The sequence below is a fragment of the Scomber japonicus genome, chromosome 7 (genome assembly GCF_027409825.1).
Source record: "Scomber japonicus isolate fScoJap1 chromosome 7, fScoJap1.pri, whole genome shotgun sequence".
Classification (NCBI taxonomy): domain Eukaryota; kingdom Metazoa; phylum Chordata; class Actinopteri; order Scombriformes; family Scombridae; genus Scomber; species Scomber japonicus.
In genome coordinates, this window is record NC_070584.1 from 9,770,217 (window position 1) to 9,788,481 (window position 18,265).

The 18,265-nt window shown below is 41.1% G+C and overlaps 1 protein-coding gene across 10 annotated transcripts in view; it reads right to left on the reverse strand.

The window, feature by feature from the left end:
- fryl (furry homolog, like) overlaps positions 1–16,033 on the reverse strand; it is a 66,054-nt gene extending 50,021 nt beyond the window's left edge. For 7 of the 10 annotated variants that reach the window (XM_053323169.1, XM_053323167.1, XM_053323168.1 and 4 more), the window contains exon 1: positions 4,472–4,924. In XM_053323169.1, the coding sequence (XP_053179144.1) occupies positions 4,472–4,700 (229 nt within the window). In that variant the 5' untranslated portion in view covers positions 4,701–4,924. Of the gene's footprint in view, positions 1–4,471; positions 4,925–10,878; positions 10,956–14,803; positions 14,848–14,934; positions 15,043–15,918 lie in introns of those variants that run through there. The other 3 variants (XM_053323174.1, XM_053323173.1, XM_053323175.1) reach the window with 3 other exon arrangements.
- Between the last annotated feature and the right edge of the window lie 2,232 nt (positions 16,034–18,265).

Sequence of the window (18,265 nt, forward strand, 5' to 3'; positions counted from 1 at the left end):
TTCTTGACGGGAGTCAGATGAGAAGGTCAATACCACCACTCTCGTGTCTGCCCGACGTGAAGTCTTGTCGTCACTGTGAGGTTGCCAGGCAACCGGCAGAGACAGAAGGAAGTCGCTGAGCCTGGCTGAGAAACAGTCCAGCATGTACCCTCACATAAAAACCACAACTTGTTTTTTTTTACCCTCTGGTTTTTTTTTGTGTGTGTGTGTGCAGATTAAACAAAAAAGAGAGGTAACATGTTTCCTTCCCTAGTGCACTGCCTTCTGGCTGTGGTACTAGTATGCTTGTTTAGGTGTACTGAAAGCCTTTAAGCTCAAGCTCCTGGGCAAGCAGAAGGAAGGAAGCTTAATCTGTACACATTATGTTCAAAAACAGAATCAGAGTTCGTATAATCACCATTATCAGCAGAGCAGTTAACACACAAACATGCAGAGACCTCGGCAGGCATTGTTGTCTGTAAACCAGCTTTATTGGTTAAAGAATGCAGAGGAATAACCCACAACATCATCTCTCCGGGAACATTAGAGTTACGAGCTTCTGTCCAACACAGCTGACGTTCAGGACTTCAAATTAACAACATTATAAACAGACTTCCTGGAAACAAAGAGCTCGCTGATCAAATCATCTTAACTCAAAACGCACAGCTGAGGCGAGTAGCTCCATTCACAAAGTGGGAGCGGTGATTGACGGCGAGCCATCTTGACTGCAGACGTTATAGGGGAGCTGTTCTTCCCAGGAGCCCACAGGGTGGAGGATGTATTTCCTGTCCCGGCCTCTCTGAAGGGCAGTGGTGGGAACAATAATCGATAGGAGCTGTAATTCAATCCCTGACCTCCCCGGTGGTGCCTGGGCTGCAGAGGACACGCCATTTAGATCCATCAGAGCAGTCTGGGTATGCGGCACGGCTCTACGACCTGCCCCTCGCTTTCAAACATTCCCCCTCGAGTCAGGAACGGGCTATTTCATACAGACATAAACTCTACACATTCTGTGAGGTAAAAAAGGCTTGAAACCATAACCTGAATGTACACAGCTAGATATTTTCAGGCATGTCATTGTAAATAGCTCCTATTACAAACCACAGTGGCTTTTCTCCTCTGCTCGAGCTGAGAATGAACAAGCCGCATTTCTCAGATTTGCCTGGCAAATCAAGAGAGGCGACTCCTTTCAGCAAAGAGTCATTCTTAGGTCACGAGTGTATTGTCTCTGTGGAACAACAGAGCGGCACACACAAGGAAAATTTGAATTAAAACTCATCTTAACACAGGTACCTAATGGGTCAGCGTGTTTTTCAGAGCACATGTTCAAATGAGCTGCCTTTAAGTTGCTCACTAAAGAGGAACCTTTATGAGGACAGCTAGTAAAAGACGGAGCACCAACAGTGACTCACAGCATTCGTCTCCCCAGCTATGACACCATTTCTCCCACTAAGTGCACAGTCTGTGCTGTGCTGCACCATTACGGAGGTTTCTTTCACTGGAGTTGGCTCACACCTATTTAAGAAACTTGATGAATAAGTTTGTCCGGGGCCGTCTGAATACACACCCTGCGGACTGTTCCGAGAGAGAGAAATCACATGTTCTTCTTTCATTACAAAAGCACGATTCCACCAAGTGCGCACTCATGTTCTGTCTCATGCTCCAAACACTCCCAAATCACAAACAGGAAACCTGCTGCGCCCATTAACCAAATACTGTCCTAATCAAACCCTTCACAAAAACTCAGCTGTACATCTAACTACCGGGTGATGTCAGCGCGTGCGAAGAAAGACAAATGACAAAAAGAAAAGGAGCAGCACCACCTTAAAAGCCAACTGAGGCTATGCCAGTTCTGCAACAGGGAGTGGTACTCAGCACTGATTAAAATGCAGGGAAAATGATCCTGAGGTATCAACAAAAACCCATATGACAATTTCTATATATCCCTCCTTCCCTTAACTGCTGTGGTCATCACGTCACTTCTTTTTATTACATAACTCACCATCGTGGCCCTTGCCACCACCAGCATGTTGTAAAAAGGAGACTTTTCTAAAACGCCTGATGTTTCCTAGTTGGAAAGAAAGAAAGGAAAGGTTTGAAAACAATTTGCCCAAATCCAGGATGTAGAGGAGTCATCCTGATGTCATAGGCAAAGTATTTATATAACTAATCAAGGCTTCAAATCAATGTGTGTTCAAGAAACAGTCATCCAATCATTGTTATTGTGGGTTAGTTTAGCCAGTCTAGCCCTTTTCTCAGGAGAAAGGTGAGCTGAGCAGGGAGAGCTCTGTCATGCTTTAGCCATGAGCAAACAGGGAACAAGCGTGCTCTGACAGGTAACACTGCAAAAGAAGCCATACTAAAAGACTGATGACAAGTCATCACGCCACTGCTTATGCAAACTGGCTGGCCTGCACACACACGCGGACACACACTCACACGCACACACACATGCACATCTACTAAACCTTTAACTACTGTATCCATAGATACAATAGCAGAGCTATTTCATAGGATTATTATTGTCAGCACAGCTCATGCTTTAAGTACCAAGTCTATACTTTTGCAACAAACTCAATCTTGTTTTTTCCCCCATAATTTTTAATTATATTTTGGATTACTTGTTCTTGATGTAGCTGCATACTGCAAATTAAGCCAGCATTAATCTTGATAAAATAATTCATACAGCAGAAAAGTTCTGCATTACAGAAGCATGAACTGCATCACAGCTTCTCATTCATATTTAGGGAGAATAATGCAGACTCACTGTGCAACTACAGAGCAACACTGAGTGTGTCCTGCATTTGCACAGAGGCCCCCTACTCTAACTTGACACATGTCTTCCTATCTTACAATGTCATCTTCGTGTGGCTAATAAACAAAAAACATTCAGCACAAAAACACTGCCCGTGTTATGACACTGTTAAGAATTAAAGGATTATTTAACAACACTTGCATCACAATACACAAGAATCACATGATGAAAAGTAGGGGGGGGGGGGGGGGGGTGTAAAATAGGACAGAACTTCAACACGTCAGTATATGACGTCCTTGGTCCTGAGTTAAAGCTGCAATGATGGTTTTGACATTTGGGTTCAGACAAACTCCAAAACAAGCTGCAAACACTTGTGTTAGCAAACAAATGCTTATTTACACATTCAGCAGACACAGAGCAACGTTACTATTTCTTGTTTTTTGCTACGTGACAAATGTAAATCCAAAATCCACTGTCATTTTAACTATGCATTGGTCTTCATAAACATGTAAAAAAACCCCACAGTCTTTAACTTGCTAGATCTTTGCCAACTTGGTCGTTCTCCACACAGGTTACGTATAGTCAGTTAAGCAATGCTAGCGACAGGATTAATGAGAGCGGTGAGACTGAATCATACAGTAAATCTGCTGGCTGTGAAACTAAAACAATGTCCTGAAACTGATCGTTGTCTGAACACGTTTAAGATTCACAACAAATTCTAATATAACCAAACCGAAAGTTCACGCGATCAGGCCGCTTAACTGTACCGATACCTTCACACATGTGACTGACGGCTCATTTGGTCTGGTTGCAACTTTTAAAACACTGCTGGGAGGTGTTGGTGCCAAATAGACTGATACATGATAAACATGATGTATCAGTGCAAGCCTCACCACTTCTTAGGTTTAATGAATTGGTGTTGATATGACTGATACAATTAAAACACTTACTCCTAGCAAAAGTGACTAAAATGACTAAAATGCTCAAATCTTAATGTTAAAATAATGAGGATTTTCTATAGATAATTTAACTCTATATGTTTTTACTGATATTGAATAGTTCCTATTAAATTAGGCTTTAATCATTAATACAACTGTGTTGAACTGTGTTGTCATCATCAGGCAGCAATGTAGTCAGTCTCAGTTGTTCTGCATGGTGTCTATCTGTGTGTTTAAACATATGAACAAAGCACAAAGCTAAGCCGACTCAGAGTTTTGGTAGTTTGCTGAGGCCTCTGGTGAGCCCTACTGCCACTTGCTGATACTGGATGGAGCTAGGCCAATGTTTTGGGCAACACTAGCTTATTGTAGATATGTCAGTCTCCGTGTAGACGACAGCAGTTTAGTAACAAGCAATTGTGGTACAGAATTGCCAATATCTGTATTATGAACTTAAACCCCAAAATATTGATATCAGTATCAGCCTCAAAAATCATATTGCTTGAGCTATGATATTGTGTATCGTAGAATAAAACAATAAAAATCATGAAACTCAGTGTGTATACAGGATAAATGTATGTATACACTCACTGTGTGTGTATGTTAATGTGTGTGCATAGAGGGAGGGGATGAGGTAGCGGTAAAGCCAAATGTTGCTAACATGTTAAAGCTCAAACATATACTGAACTAATAATGCAAACAATGGGAAGCGCCAATGAAGTGGCCTAGTTAATCAGCAGGAGCAAACAAAATCAGTACAGATCACTACTGCGTCGATATGCAGCGGAATCAGTCGTACCTTTGAGGCGGGTTTTGTTACTGGTGGCCAGCCTGGAGGACCCGATCACCGGATCGACCTCCGTTACCAGGCCTGCCGGATCCTCCTCGATTGTCTGTCCCATGGCTAGCAGGCCCAGCCGCTTCATGCGAAGGAGCCGCGGGCCCGACTCCCTGGGCAAGGCTCCCCCATGTTCAATGGGCGCCTCCCCTGAGATCACGGCTGGAACCAGGCTCTTCAGAAACTCCATGTTCGAGACTTTTTTCTGTCTTTCACGCTGGTGCACGGTCCAGAAACTTGTGCCCTGCCATTCTCCCACACACGCTACCTGTCTGCCTCAGTTGCCCCATTCACAGACGAGCAGGCAAACAAGGCGGTGCTGCTTACATGTAGCAGCTCCACTCACCGTCAGGGCCTATATGTATGAGCCCTGAGATCTGCCCTTACAGCCCAGAGGAGAAACTCACTGTCTCCTTCTTGAAAGTTGTTTTGACTAGATTACAGTGGAGAAGCGGTGTACTGCAGCTAGTTTTAACATGACAGAGTGAGAAACTTCCTGTGCTGCAACATTACCTGTCTGCTCACAATGAAGCCAGAGAGCAAACAGACATGGCACTTTTCATGGCTCGTGATGTAATTGTGAGTGGGCAGGGCTAGGTTTGAGTGCCAGGCACTATCTGGGGTGCGACTAGAACATGTTCCACAGGAGATAACATGAGCTTGGGCCGGCGGCCAATCACAACAGAGACGACGTCGGCCACACCCTTGCTGGCCTGCCTTGCTCACCAGTGAGAGAACCGGAGAGCAGGAGGAAGAAGATTGACAGACGCTGTGAGAAGTAGGAAAGCTTTATGGAGTGGGTTGCACTCGCCCGCCTGCTTTCACTGATAGTCCTTATCGCAGCTGCTGTCACTTGTTAGCGTTCACACACAAACACAAACACAAGCGCGTGTTTGCTTTCTTGCTAACTCGCTCGAATGACAGCGCTTCTCCCCTTTGCTTTTGCTTCTGCTGAGGTATTATGAAGAGAAGCAGACGGAGCAAAGTGATGGGGTCGGTGAAACGGGGCCGATGACAGACTGCTGTGCTCTGCTTGGCTGCACAGTTTGTACCTGCAGCAAACTCAAACTCTTCCAAATATCCACAGATGAGGAGTGAGAGGGACTACGCTGTGCTGACTCCCGTAAAAAGCTCACTAGAAAAATCATCAATTTGCTGTTCTCATGGACTGAGTGCAAAAAAAAAAAAAAATTAATAACCCATCCAAGCACAAACACAGCCAGTCCTCAGTACAGATGACTGAGGCACCAGTGTGCAGCAAACTGTTAAAAAACACTTCTAAGATAAGCATTTTCTGCTGATTCATCATAACCTCTGCACCACAACAACACAGCTGGACAAAACAGCACAATACTTTTGTTTAAAGTTGATTAAAACTCCATGAAGCGACATGTCGATATTCATTTTACATTGAACTTTGCAGCTTTTAACCTCAGATATTTTTATTTTTGTTTCTGTGGCCACACATGAAGCTTATGGTTGAGTTTCAGGGTTGAAAATGAAACCTTCCCACATAAATCAGTCCTTGCCAGCACGAAAAGCTGTCTGTCCTGTGCAAAACAAAGACAAAGCAAACAAGACGCTGCTCGAATAAAATTGAAAAAGAAACAACTTCTATGGATACCAGTGTTGCTCAGTGGCCATTATTTGGCTATTCATTACAACATGAGAAGCCAGCAGGTTCATAACTGTGTCTCTTTTGGTTTGTTTTGGAGTCTGTCGACCACTCAAGGATAAAAAAAAAAAATGGAATAATACTGGTTTAAGTTTTATTTTAAAAAATGAAGCAGAGTTTTATCACAAAAATAGCAAAATAAACAAATTATATTCCTGGTGTCAGGGTCCCGTAAGCTTTAGCCATAAACAACACTAAATTACCCATGCAGTGTCTACAGGAGGGATACGTTACGCACTTCACAAAAGATACAACTCATGAAACAATGAAAAAAATCAACATCTAAAACCACTGCAGTACCAGATATTATATGTTAAGCCATTTGAAGTGGATAACAACTATTCAAAGTACAATTTAATAGGAGCTTAAAGAACTAGTCTCAGTTTTTTGGGTTGCACGTCATCATGACTAAAAGGTTGTCATGATCTTATAAGAAAGTGATTTCTTTGGGGAGAAATCACTTTCAAGATTTTGAGGCGATGTCGCTTGTATGAAAGACCGGTATGTGTGGTCAGAAACTTTTTGTGCATACACCCACTACTGCAGTGTGTGAAAATGTCAGCGAGATGATGTAACCACTTTAGTATACAAACCATGTGAAGAGACTAAGAGGAAAAGAAGGGGGTGGGCGGGGGGGGGGGGTGTCATCATTGTCACGGTTTCTGTTTCTTTCCCTAAGTGAAATTACTACAGTCATCTGTTCATTTCAACTATGCCCCTTTTTTATTACATTTATGCAGCGACTAATCTAGTCTGCAGAGTAAGCACAAAGTGGAAGAATGCAATGATAAATGCAGTGCAGCAGCAGCAGTGTGAAAAACTGTGCCCTCTAGAGGTCGGCTGGCAGAAAGCACGCCGAGTGGCACAAACAAATAGTTGAAACCTACTGACGAGCCCCAAATTGCTGAGGAAAAACAAAACACTCAGCAAGATTTGACAGAGCTGGCTAAAGCCCGACTCAGGCTCACCAATAATTTTACAGAAAGTTTGGACTCAAATAACACGCCATTCATCCAAAGCTGTCAAAGCTCGGATTAATAGAATGTATACCCACTTTTATCCTCATATATTAATTCATGCTGCATTTATTTATTGTTAAATCCATTTTCAACCTGTACAATCCACAGATAAAGTAACATTTAAATAGTTAAGACCCACTTATAAAAGGCTTTTGATGTGCTTTTCTTTGTAGAGTTTTGGTGAACATCTCAGTTGCATACATGATATGGATTTAGCATTTTAAATATCAAGTAAATTCACAACACTTCTGTAAATGGATGTGTGATCCATTATCATTATGTATACCAAGATCAAGTTACTGGTCTGTTCTAGAGACGTCAAGGACAACCCAGGGCTCATTTTTCCATTATTACAATGCTAAAAGATAAATAGATCTAGTCTATCAGGCACCAGAAAAAGAGAGAAAATGTGCTTTAAGTTGTAAGGGTATTTGTTGGGATAATATGAGGCTCTGAGGCCTAAAGAAAGATGCAGAGAGGCTGAGGCAGCAGATCCTGGTAAGAATCGCTAAATGAGTCAGAAAGTCAGAGAGAGAATGAGAGCCAGAGAGAGAGAGAAAGAGAGAGAGAGGGATGACTGATGAGGCAAAGATAGCCATCACTCGGCCTGTGCGCCACAATGGTCAGTGGAGGCAGCTGCGGTTTGCTGGGGCCAGGTCTGGTGGTGCTGCTGAGTTAGAACAATACCCCTGTACAGGAGGCCCAGATCCCAATCAGCCCAGGAATGTGAAAGAGGAAGCTCTGGGAACAATGTGCAGCGTTCCTATGCCATTCTGGGTCCCACCCGCCTCAGCCTTGTTCTGCTTTTAAGCAGGAGAAAACAGGAAAACTGGTGGGCTGGGGCCCAGAAGTCAGAGTCCGTTGTTCAGTCAGCTGGGGAGGGAAGGGGGAGGAGGGTCTGGACATTAAACTGTCAGAAGTAACCCCACTACAGTCATGTTGATCACTGTGAGTGTGCACTTATTTGACCTGCTACTCTCCCACTGTCAGTAAACAGTTTGTCAGGTAGGCTGAACTTTAAAACAACATTGCACTGCCCCCTATTGGTGCATATAGACACTACACTATCAAGGCTGCCTGCAGAGTTAATGCAACCTGAAACTTTGCAGCCATAAAATTACATTTCTGCACAGGTGTGCGTGCGACTGCCCTCGGGCAACTTCATTTAAATAATGTCTTTAATGTTACCGCCCACTTAATTTCACTCACTTTAATCAGTGATTCTTAAAACTTTAAAGAATAAATTCCCTTACTAAGGTTTGCTCACTGAAGACACATTATTGATAAATGCTCATTATTTAGTTAATTCAATCAATATATATTTATTCCCAAATGCAATTGTTCAGTGGAAATGATATATATGCTAGTGTAGTTCTCAACACAGTGATGTATCCTGTGAATGAGACTGAATTTCCAGGATATGCTTTATTGCTTACATATATGTAGTTTAAATACTTTATAATTGTTTTATTATTATGAAGTCCTGCCAGATTTAGAAGTTGAAATCAACAAGGTCATATCAAAAAGACTGTCAAGGAACAAAGTCTCACGCTCTGATAACCGCAGTCAATGTTCAGTTACGGTTCATTCAGAGCTCTGCTGTATGAAGACAACACTTTTCCTTTCTGTTCTTGCTTAGGATAGACCTGCTCACTACTGCTTTTCAAATCTGGTTGTCTACAAACTGAAGTTAGCAGGCCATTTTTCATTTGCAAACCGCAACAAGAATCTCAATGTTTAACATTCAGACGCTCAGACAAAGAGATTGAGCTGGTTCTTCAGTCCTAAATGACAGTTGTGAGGCAACCCACAGAGAAGTTGGTCGTCACTGCTGAAGAATGCGAGAATGTGACCTGACCGGACCCGCATCGAAATCAGCCTCTTTTTTTTTGTCCTGACTAATTACCATCCTGAGATGACACTCCACTCCCAGAGACCACAATAAACAACGTTTAAAAAAACGATTTAGATGAACAGACCAGTACAACTCAACTTCACAACATTTACAGTGTCTTGCTCATGCAGCACGACCACAGTCTTTTTACACTTATTGTTAGAAGGATGTTGATCAGCTCTACAACTGCAGATAAAAGGTTATTTTCACAGCAGAATAATCAATAGGTTATTTTCTTATTAACTTTTAAATAAACTGATTGATTGCAAATATATATTGAACCAACCAATGCAGTACGTTAATGGATTACTAAAGTTTTGGTTCCACCATTCAACCAGACTATGTTGTGCTATGTTTCCCAGTCTGCTTTGGTCATTTACTGGAAAATTTATATATACATATTTAAAATTTAGACCCGAAATATAATACTCCCTTCAATTTGTCATTTAATGTTGACTTTAATGATATTTATCGGCATAAGGCATCATATATCTTCTTGTTTTTTGTTTCGTTCTTATTTTATGAACACCTGCTTTTCAATGTGACACACTTCACTTCCTTCTGACAAAAGTTGTGTCATCCGTTTTGTGAGGGAAGTTAAATACAGCATGCTTGTGCATCACATGTTTATTTTATCACCCTGATTACTGGTTACAGAGTCATAATGTTGACCTATTTAACAGCTGATTTGCTGTGTTAAGGGTATAAACCAAACCAGCATATTGATATTCTAAAAATATAACATACAGACGCTTTAAAACTGCAGACAAAGTAGAATGAGGCATTCTTCAACTTTTGACTGCAGCATGGACAACTTTTATTAACAGAGTACAACTTCACAGCTGTGAATATGATGATTTCTAAAACTATGTCACCTATATAGTAGAAATGTGCACTTATTTCTGAGAAAACTGTGAAAAATGTAGCTGTTAAATCAAAAAATGCTTGTAAGTGCTGCTATTTTTTATAGATGAATTACAAGATAACTCTAGTGTGTGCACATTGTAGACTGTCTGGGAGAATCATCCACATCGCAACGCATCTTAGACATGAGAAATGTTCACACCTCTAACAACAACTAGAATCCATTACACACAGCCCCATCCAATCTAATACTGATGGTGTGTTTATGGGCAGCAGATGGGTTTCCCAGCAGACTGGCATTATAAACAACAGTCTCCATTCTCCCTGATGATCCTCACCGGGCACCGGTCGATGCTGCAAAGCTACCCCGGCTGCGACACATCTCTTTTAGCTGCCACTGAACTGTAACTCTGGTGGTCGCTTTCTCCTCCACACTCTGTCGTGTATGATTTCACAGCACGATATTCAGCATCGTATCATGTAACTAGTTTCCTTCCAAATATGCAGATAGTTTAAAGTATTTAGTAGTAGGACATGTCAGTGTCTGCTTTTCCATATCGCTAGTATAACATGGTAGATGGAGTGTTTTGGGTGACCCACATTTTAACCTTCCTTGAAGGCTATTGAAGGTGTATTTTACCTTTCAGGTCATTCATATAAAATTCTCCCCACATTAAAACCATATGAATCAACTTGAAAATCACTCAAGTCGCCCTTTAAGTTTTCTAAGAAGAATGTGGGAAAAAACCAGCAGCTAAAAAAACTAAAAAAAACCTCTACTTTGCTACTTTCAGAATTCAGCAAAACAAAGAGATTAATCCAACACCCTGCTCATTCCCCCCACGATTTAGCTGTGCAGTTCCTGTGAAAGCTAAAACCGCACTACCGCACTACCCAACTAACCCGTGTGACGTACCTTAAGGCCATAGAGCAGGGGAGCTGACGGTGGAGAGAAAAAGAGGGGTGGGGTCCGCGCCTTCACTGCACAAGAATCTGAAACAGAAAGCAAGTGAAAACCACATCTTTAGAAACACACAAACCAATTCTGTAATTTATCACTGCTGAGCACAAAATGTCCTATTTTAGACCCAATCCAACCTTTGACCTCTCAGAAACCATTAAGATTAATCAGCAGCCGTGATAATATATCATTCAATACTTGTATATCTTTAACATGCCTGAACGGCAGTCTTATTTCAGTCACTGACACATTCTACAGATATTATACTTTCATGTTTGTTCAGTAAAACTTTGCTAAGACACAGAAGGCCATGAAGGACGGAGTAAAGGCCGGGTGCTGTCAGGTCACAGTGGAGTGATACGTCAACCTACTGCTGGCTTCGCCTTGCTCTGTACTGGGACGGGATTAAAACCTCCTCCTGTGCGGAGTAATAATCTGAAGATTACCCACTACATGCAAGAGGCAGTTACATAAGCGATTCCGGCCTCCAAAAATGTACTTTCATGCCAGTTTATCACCGTAGTGGCTGAAAAGGGCTCCTTTTATAGTCAGGTAATCTCAGAATGAAACATATTCATTAGGTTTTTTTGGTAAGTAAAAAAAAAGAAAAGGAAAAAAAAAGGGTGCATAGACGTAATCCAGAGACAGCAGACTGACATCAATAGAGAAACTAAAGTAGGGCTGAACTGCTAACCATTATCAAACTGTAGTCACACAAAGGAAGGAAGAGCAAGCCATTGAGTCACGCAACAGCCAGACAGAGAAGTTGAGGTGTGAGAACTTCCACCCTAGTACCGTGGAAAGATGATGAGAACGGGTCAGCGGACATATCAAAGTGAAACAAAAAAAAAAACCCTGACAGCCATAAAGTCATCTAACAGCCACGTAGCGCATCCCTGCTACCACAAACACGGAGGAAAAGAAAGAAACAACAAGAATTCTCACTCTTGATCAGTCGATTCTCACGCTGACAGACCTGTGAATAACACATCTGACTTCCTGTTCCGACTCAGCGACTCCAAAATATGAAGAAAAAAAAAAAGTCTGACCACAAAAAAAAAAAAAAATAACTTTGTGCACGTCCTGAATGTTGTAGCAAACAGTCAACACACACACACACACAAAGCTCCTGTTTCTATATTTAAAAAAACGCTCTAACACGTGCATTTTCTCTGCTAACGCTGAGAAATATCTGAATCCTCGTTATTCTACCATATCAGCACATTTCCAAATCTGTTTATGCCGTTTAAACATTGTTCATTTTGATGGAAGTGCAACACACAGGTGGGGAGGGGGAGGGGGAGGGGGGAGGAGGGGGGCTAAAGGTCAGAGGAGGAGAAATGATCTGATCAATGGTTAACTTGACTTCATCTAATATTACACTGCAATACTGGCGGTGGGGATGCTGCAAATAGGAGGCTGATCGTCCATTCAGGAAACAGAAGATAACCCCTGACAAAGACTAGATTGTCCCTGTCTCATTTTGTTATGTTCCCTTCTCCTCCCTGCTGCATATCAACTTCCAGTAGCCCGCGACCTGTTCTCTACAGTTCCCTTTGAGTTCAGCCCTTATATATATATATCGTAAACATTTAGGCAGCAAATTGAAGAATGTCTGATGTGTATTTGCTGCTGTGCGCTGTGAAAACTTTTGGTACGGCGCGTAGCCAGTAAAAGGCAGTGTGCTGCTACAGTAAATTGGACAAAAGGAGGGGGGAAAAAGGCCTATATCTGGCTCCCACCAGCACTAAATGACAGGCCTGGCCCTGTCGTAATCACTACCTCTTGAGCGGAAACATTACTCGCTTCTTCCGACCGGGAAGGGAAGTACACAAACCCAAACCCCCTTTTTTCCCACATTTTAAAACAGATATTCCTCTTATCTTTATCTTGCTTTGGGTGACGTATATAGCCCAGAAAAATGTAAGACTGTATTAAAAGATCCGGTCAGTGGATCTAAACATGGAGGGGAAAAAAAACCAACACTTGCGACCCAGCTCGGGCTGTCTTGAGGGCAAAGACAGGGTGGTTTCTTTGGCAGAGGCAGACCCAAACATCAATTATGCTCCAAACCCTCTCTCCCAAAGCCAAGGATAATCTTCCTCAGCAGGGCTCAATTATAGGTTATTTCGAGCTAGACTCATTCTTATTGTGTGCTACATCATGCCAAGTCTCTCAATGCAATAAATGAAAAAAAAAAAAAAAAAAATCCAGGAACACAAGTGAGCGATGTTGTGCTTTTACTCTACGACGCACTGCCATGAGGAGGAGACTTTCAGACGAGAGGTTAGATCTGTGACGGTCAGACAGATGGCAACAAACTGCTAATTAGAAAAAGATAATATGCAGTCATCATTTATTACCTCTAAAACACACAAATCTGCGTAATTGCTCATTATTTTGTTAACCACTGATTTATGTAGGCTCCTATCCAGTACAAACCTCATTTAAACTTTTGTTTTATGAACCATTTTGGAAGGACATCATCCTTTTTGAGCAGTGTTTCTCTCGGTCATTTACCAACTCCTGAATATTCTTATCTTCACTGTTTCACAGGAAGTCTTCATTTTAGTATGTGTATTTCCCACGAGCCAAATTAAAGAGCGCAGAGGAGCATGATGTTCCATGTAAAGTGCTCCAGAGGTGCAATTTGTATTAGGTTTAATGCTCGGTGTGGGACAATATGACCATGAAGACAGGTGTAAGCATAGACAGGAAATGGTTGGGAACACTTATTCAATTGAACAGCTGAAGGTTTTTAAGCCACGTTCATGAGCGATTCCTTCACATATTCCACGTTCAGTTGTCCAGTTAATAATTTAGCCGCGTCCAAACACACCAACACAACTGGTCAGTTGAGGTCTAGATAAGAGGTCATCTGCTCTTATCTAGTAAAATACATAAATGCAGATATGGTACGACATGAAAAAAACATTGCACAGTTTTTGATAAGGTCCGTGAGGAGGATTTCCTACAAGCGCTCATCATATGCAACCGGCTCAACTGTTGAGAGGTTAAAGGCCATAGAAGCAGGTGCTGAGGAAAATTCACTGACCGAGATATTTGTGTCGCTGCCAGCTCCAGGCCCGTGCAAACAAAGCGTCACCTCGTGTTTACTTTATGCAGATGACAATGCGGCAGTCAGTCAAACTAAAATATAAGTTAAGAACAAGAAAGAAAGGTTTCAAATAACAGCTGATAATAGTTCATCCAAACATTTAACTGTGTGGTAATTCATTACCCGTGCTCAAAACAGACCTCAAAGCAGCTGTCGTTTTAATTGATAGCTCTGTTTCATGAAATATTGAAGTAAATGGGCTGTTATTTTTGTATTGCATAATATTTATTTGTAGTCACAACTGAACTGCTGAGTTAACAGTTAATCCTAGCAAAGGGGCAGCTTAGTGAGGGGCCACTGTGGGGGTGTTTTTTTCTTTGTTTTTTTTTGTTTTTTTACAGAGTTTGGTTTTTCATCCCCATACTTTTCAGTACCATTAATGTCTTACCAGATTTAACCAACACGCACTAACTCGCTGGAATTTTGCCCCAGATAATCACAGATAGATGGCTCTCTTCAGTATAGGGGGATTCCCTCTAGTTTGTGTGCATATATACAAGAGAATAAACTACACATCTGTACTGCCATCAGAAGCTTATCCTGGAAGGGATGAGAGGGAGGGGGTGGGGGGGCTCAGTCAGTTGCACAGACTGATGGTCTATTAGGTCAGGCCTAGCGCAGCATTTCAAAGTCTGCTGTATAAAATGTTGAAACTAAGTGTGTCACTGCATATCAGCTTCACATCAGCGGCACTGCAGTGGTCGACTGAAATTACACTGACTGCAGCAAAATAAAACAGAGAGTACATGAAATGAGTGTCACCTTATTTTAACAGCGCAGCATGAATACACAGGTGTATTCGCTGAACTGGTGTAACCAATCTTTGTCTGCAAAACAAAAGTTGGTGTAGCTGAGCACCCTCATGTGGAACCCATGAGTGAAGACAAACTGACTTTTCTTTCTGTCACTGAGTCTTCTTCTGAAATAGTTTGGCCATCTCCACCTCCAGCAGATTGACCAGATTCCTCTCTGTCTGTGTCCCAGTGTTACTGCTCGGGTCCCTACAGGAAACGAACAAATGCTTCATTGTATGACTGATACAGTCTGAACGGGGAGAATGAAGTCCTCCGAGGAATGTTAGATGCAACGCTGACAGCTCTCTCACTGTTGTGCCAATGCATATAAGAAGCCACCACCATGCTTGGACATGTTGTGGCTTAGTCCCTTCCAACGCACCATTTATTAAACAGTGTGACCTCTTATGAACAGAAAAGTTCTTGCATTAAAAAAAGAAAAACGCTGCATTTTTCCGCTGTTATATGTTCCAGATAAATATAGTGCACTAAAAAACACTAAGCTGCTTGTGTGTGCACGGTTATTTTGACATTGCGGGTAAGCACATTTGACAATTTTGTTAATAATTATGTTGTCAGACGCGTGTCGTTTTACTAACAAGACAAAAACTATGTTCACAAAAAAAGGAGAACTGACATTAGACATGTTAAGACTAGCAAATAGCATATACTCAGGGTAACGTTCACGGTAGCTTTTATTTAGCAACTAGCCTGGTGTTGATGCTGTGCCGAGCAAACTGCTAATGTTGAGGAAGAGGCCAGTTGTCAGCTGTAAGTTAACATTCAACATGCTAAGATGAGAGCCGTATTAACTGTGTGGCAACGATAAAACTGATGTCACACGGAAGCCGTGCGGTTTAACTTGCAAGGTAGCTAGGCGATTAACTCACACTAGCAGAGGAGCCAAACTCCTTCTTTAGCATGCTACGGCAGCCAGTTTGGGTACCACAGTTGGAAAGCTAACGTTAAGCCCAAACAACAAAGTAAATCACGTAACTTGACCTAAGCCTTCGTTAACTTGCATCGGGTAGCAACCACCGTGTCCGCCGTTACATAAATAATCGTTAAGCTGACGTTACTCACAACTTTTTTGTCTCCTCTCCCTTTAGTTGAGCTAGTAGGTAGCTAGCTTGCAGACGTTCTTCTCATTTGCCGAACAAGCTTCAGTGTCCTGGCCCTCCTCCATGGGAAGGATTTGCGTAGTGGTGTGATTTTTTTTTCTCTCGGTCTGTTTCGTGTTGGGGAGAGCTCCACTGTCAGAGCAGACGGTAGCCTGTTTGTCCCGCCCTCCTTGCTGAGGATTGGCTGTGGTGGTGTACGCCTACATAAAATATAGCTTTCTATTTCACCAAATACGTGGCAATCCTAAAAAATCGACCTGTTGATTGGATGACGTCTGTGGGTCCATTTTTTTTACTTACCGGCGTACACCGAAATTTACACAGCTAGGCGGGTATGTACGGGCACTGAATATGCACACTTTTAGGTACACCACTATGTTTTATGAGTAGGCTACCTCTCATATAGTTCATATAAGTATGATTAATGAGGTAAGAATTATTTGTGCTCAAAGGGAAACTCCAAAGTGTCAACACTGCCAGAAGATGGTGGAAAACTAAGCTGTTAAAGGCCTCCTCCACTCAAAAATGTGTGTCAAGTTGGATGTTTGAGTTTCACTACGTACAGGATAATGTATTTGCATTGTTTTTTTCACATTCATTGGTGGAAATGTGTAAAGTTTCTCTGTGCGTGCTTGTTACAAATCTGATTTTAAGTGGTGGGCCTATGAGTGGGATTTGTGACATCAAAAATTGTTTGGGAGACAATTCTGGTTCAATACTCAGAACATAAGTGTGATGAAGTGTGATGTGGAAACCTGGAAACTCCTGAGAACAAACAATGAGAATGGTCTTTACAGCTAAATAAGAGACATTGTGTCCAGCAGTTAAACTTTGGAAATTATATTTATTGCATATTTATAGATTATGGGAGTTTTAATGAGGGATGAGGAGTAAGTGTCATTTTAAGGATTGTAAAGTGGCAATCATCCTTTGTTTTGGCTTAATACATGTCTGGAGGGGGCTTTAAATTAACTATGACATTTACAACATGAAAATGACTTACAGTAAATTTAGAACTTAAAAAATGGTTTAACACGTGTAGTAAGTAGATATAAGTAGATGTATAAGTGAAGCATCAATATCATGTATTATATAATATGATTACTGCTACAGTATATACACTTCTTCTGTGTGTCACATTAATGGACAGACGTGGTCATTATTGTATTAAAGAGAAAGGCAGGTAGGAGGTAGGGTACATTCAAGTATTTTTATTTTCATTTAACTTTGAATATCTCAAAGAAGAAAGTTTAGTTTTGATACAAACATTATCAACCAAAAAATAATAATAATGTTCATGAACAAAGTGAAGTGAGACTCCTTGACATATTTTTTTAAACTCTAAACACCACAAAATCTTTCCTAATGTAATTCATGTTAAAGAAGGAAAAAAATCATTATTTCATTTAAAAACACGGAGTTAAACAAATCTTAAATTATTTAAATGAATTAAATTTAATTCATTTAAATGCTTCTTTATAGACTTTGTCCTCTTGTGAGACATGACTGTCCTGTGTGAAAATACAAGTGACACTTTCTGTCACATGACAGGATGTTTCAGCCTTTTGTGTCAGTTAATCATCTTGCTATTCCTGCCTAACCTGTCATTAGTGGTTAGCAGGGCATATTATATCATTTTCTATAATTGTTTAGTTTAGCATACAGTTTTTAATACAAAAATATAAAATGTAAAGGTGTCACATCAAAGAACTACAAAACTTAACACTTTTATAGTAGTTTTTAAAAAGTTCAATATTTGACCAATTCTGAAACAAAAACTCACCATGTGCACATGTGATGGACATCACAGGGGGCTCCACCTTGAATAGGGTCTTCAACTGAATAAAGTTGTCTGTGGAATTGCCCGACTTTAAATAATATGATGTCACACCAGAGGACATAGTTTTCAGTGACAAGTTTCTACACTTTTAGAAATCTATGAATGAAAAAAACTGATTGCCATTTATTAAAACAGACACTGAGCATCCCGATACCTTAGTAATCCTATTATAATACTGTGTTAGTGTTTTAAGTGTGTGGCTTTTTTTAAATAAAGGTTTCTTATAACTTATAACTCTGTTGGCCTCAAATCATTGTTTTGATATTGTCTGTTCTCACTTGACTACAGCAAAATCACAGTTGCAGTGTTATTAGTTGTTCCTACTGCAGCATCATGGTGACCTGTATTATATTACTAGATAGCAGATGGCAAACTGGACTGGACTTTCTGGCACAGTCCTTATTTGGTTCAAATCCTACTTATCAGGTATTTGTGGCATCATATTTGAGTGAACAAAAAAGATATGGAA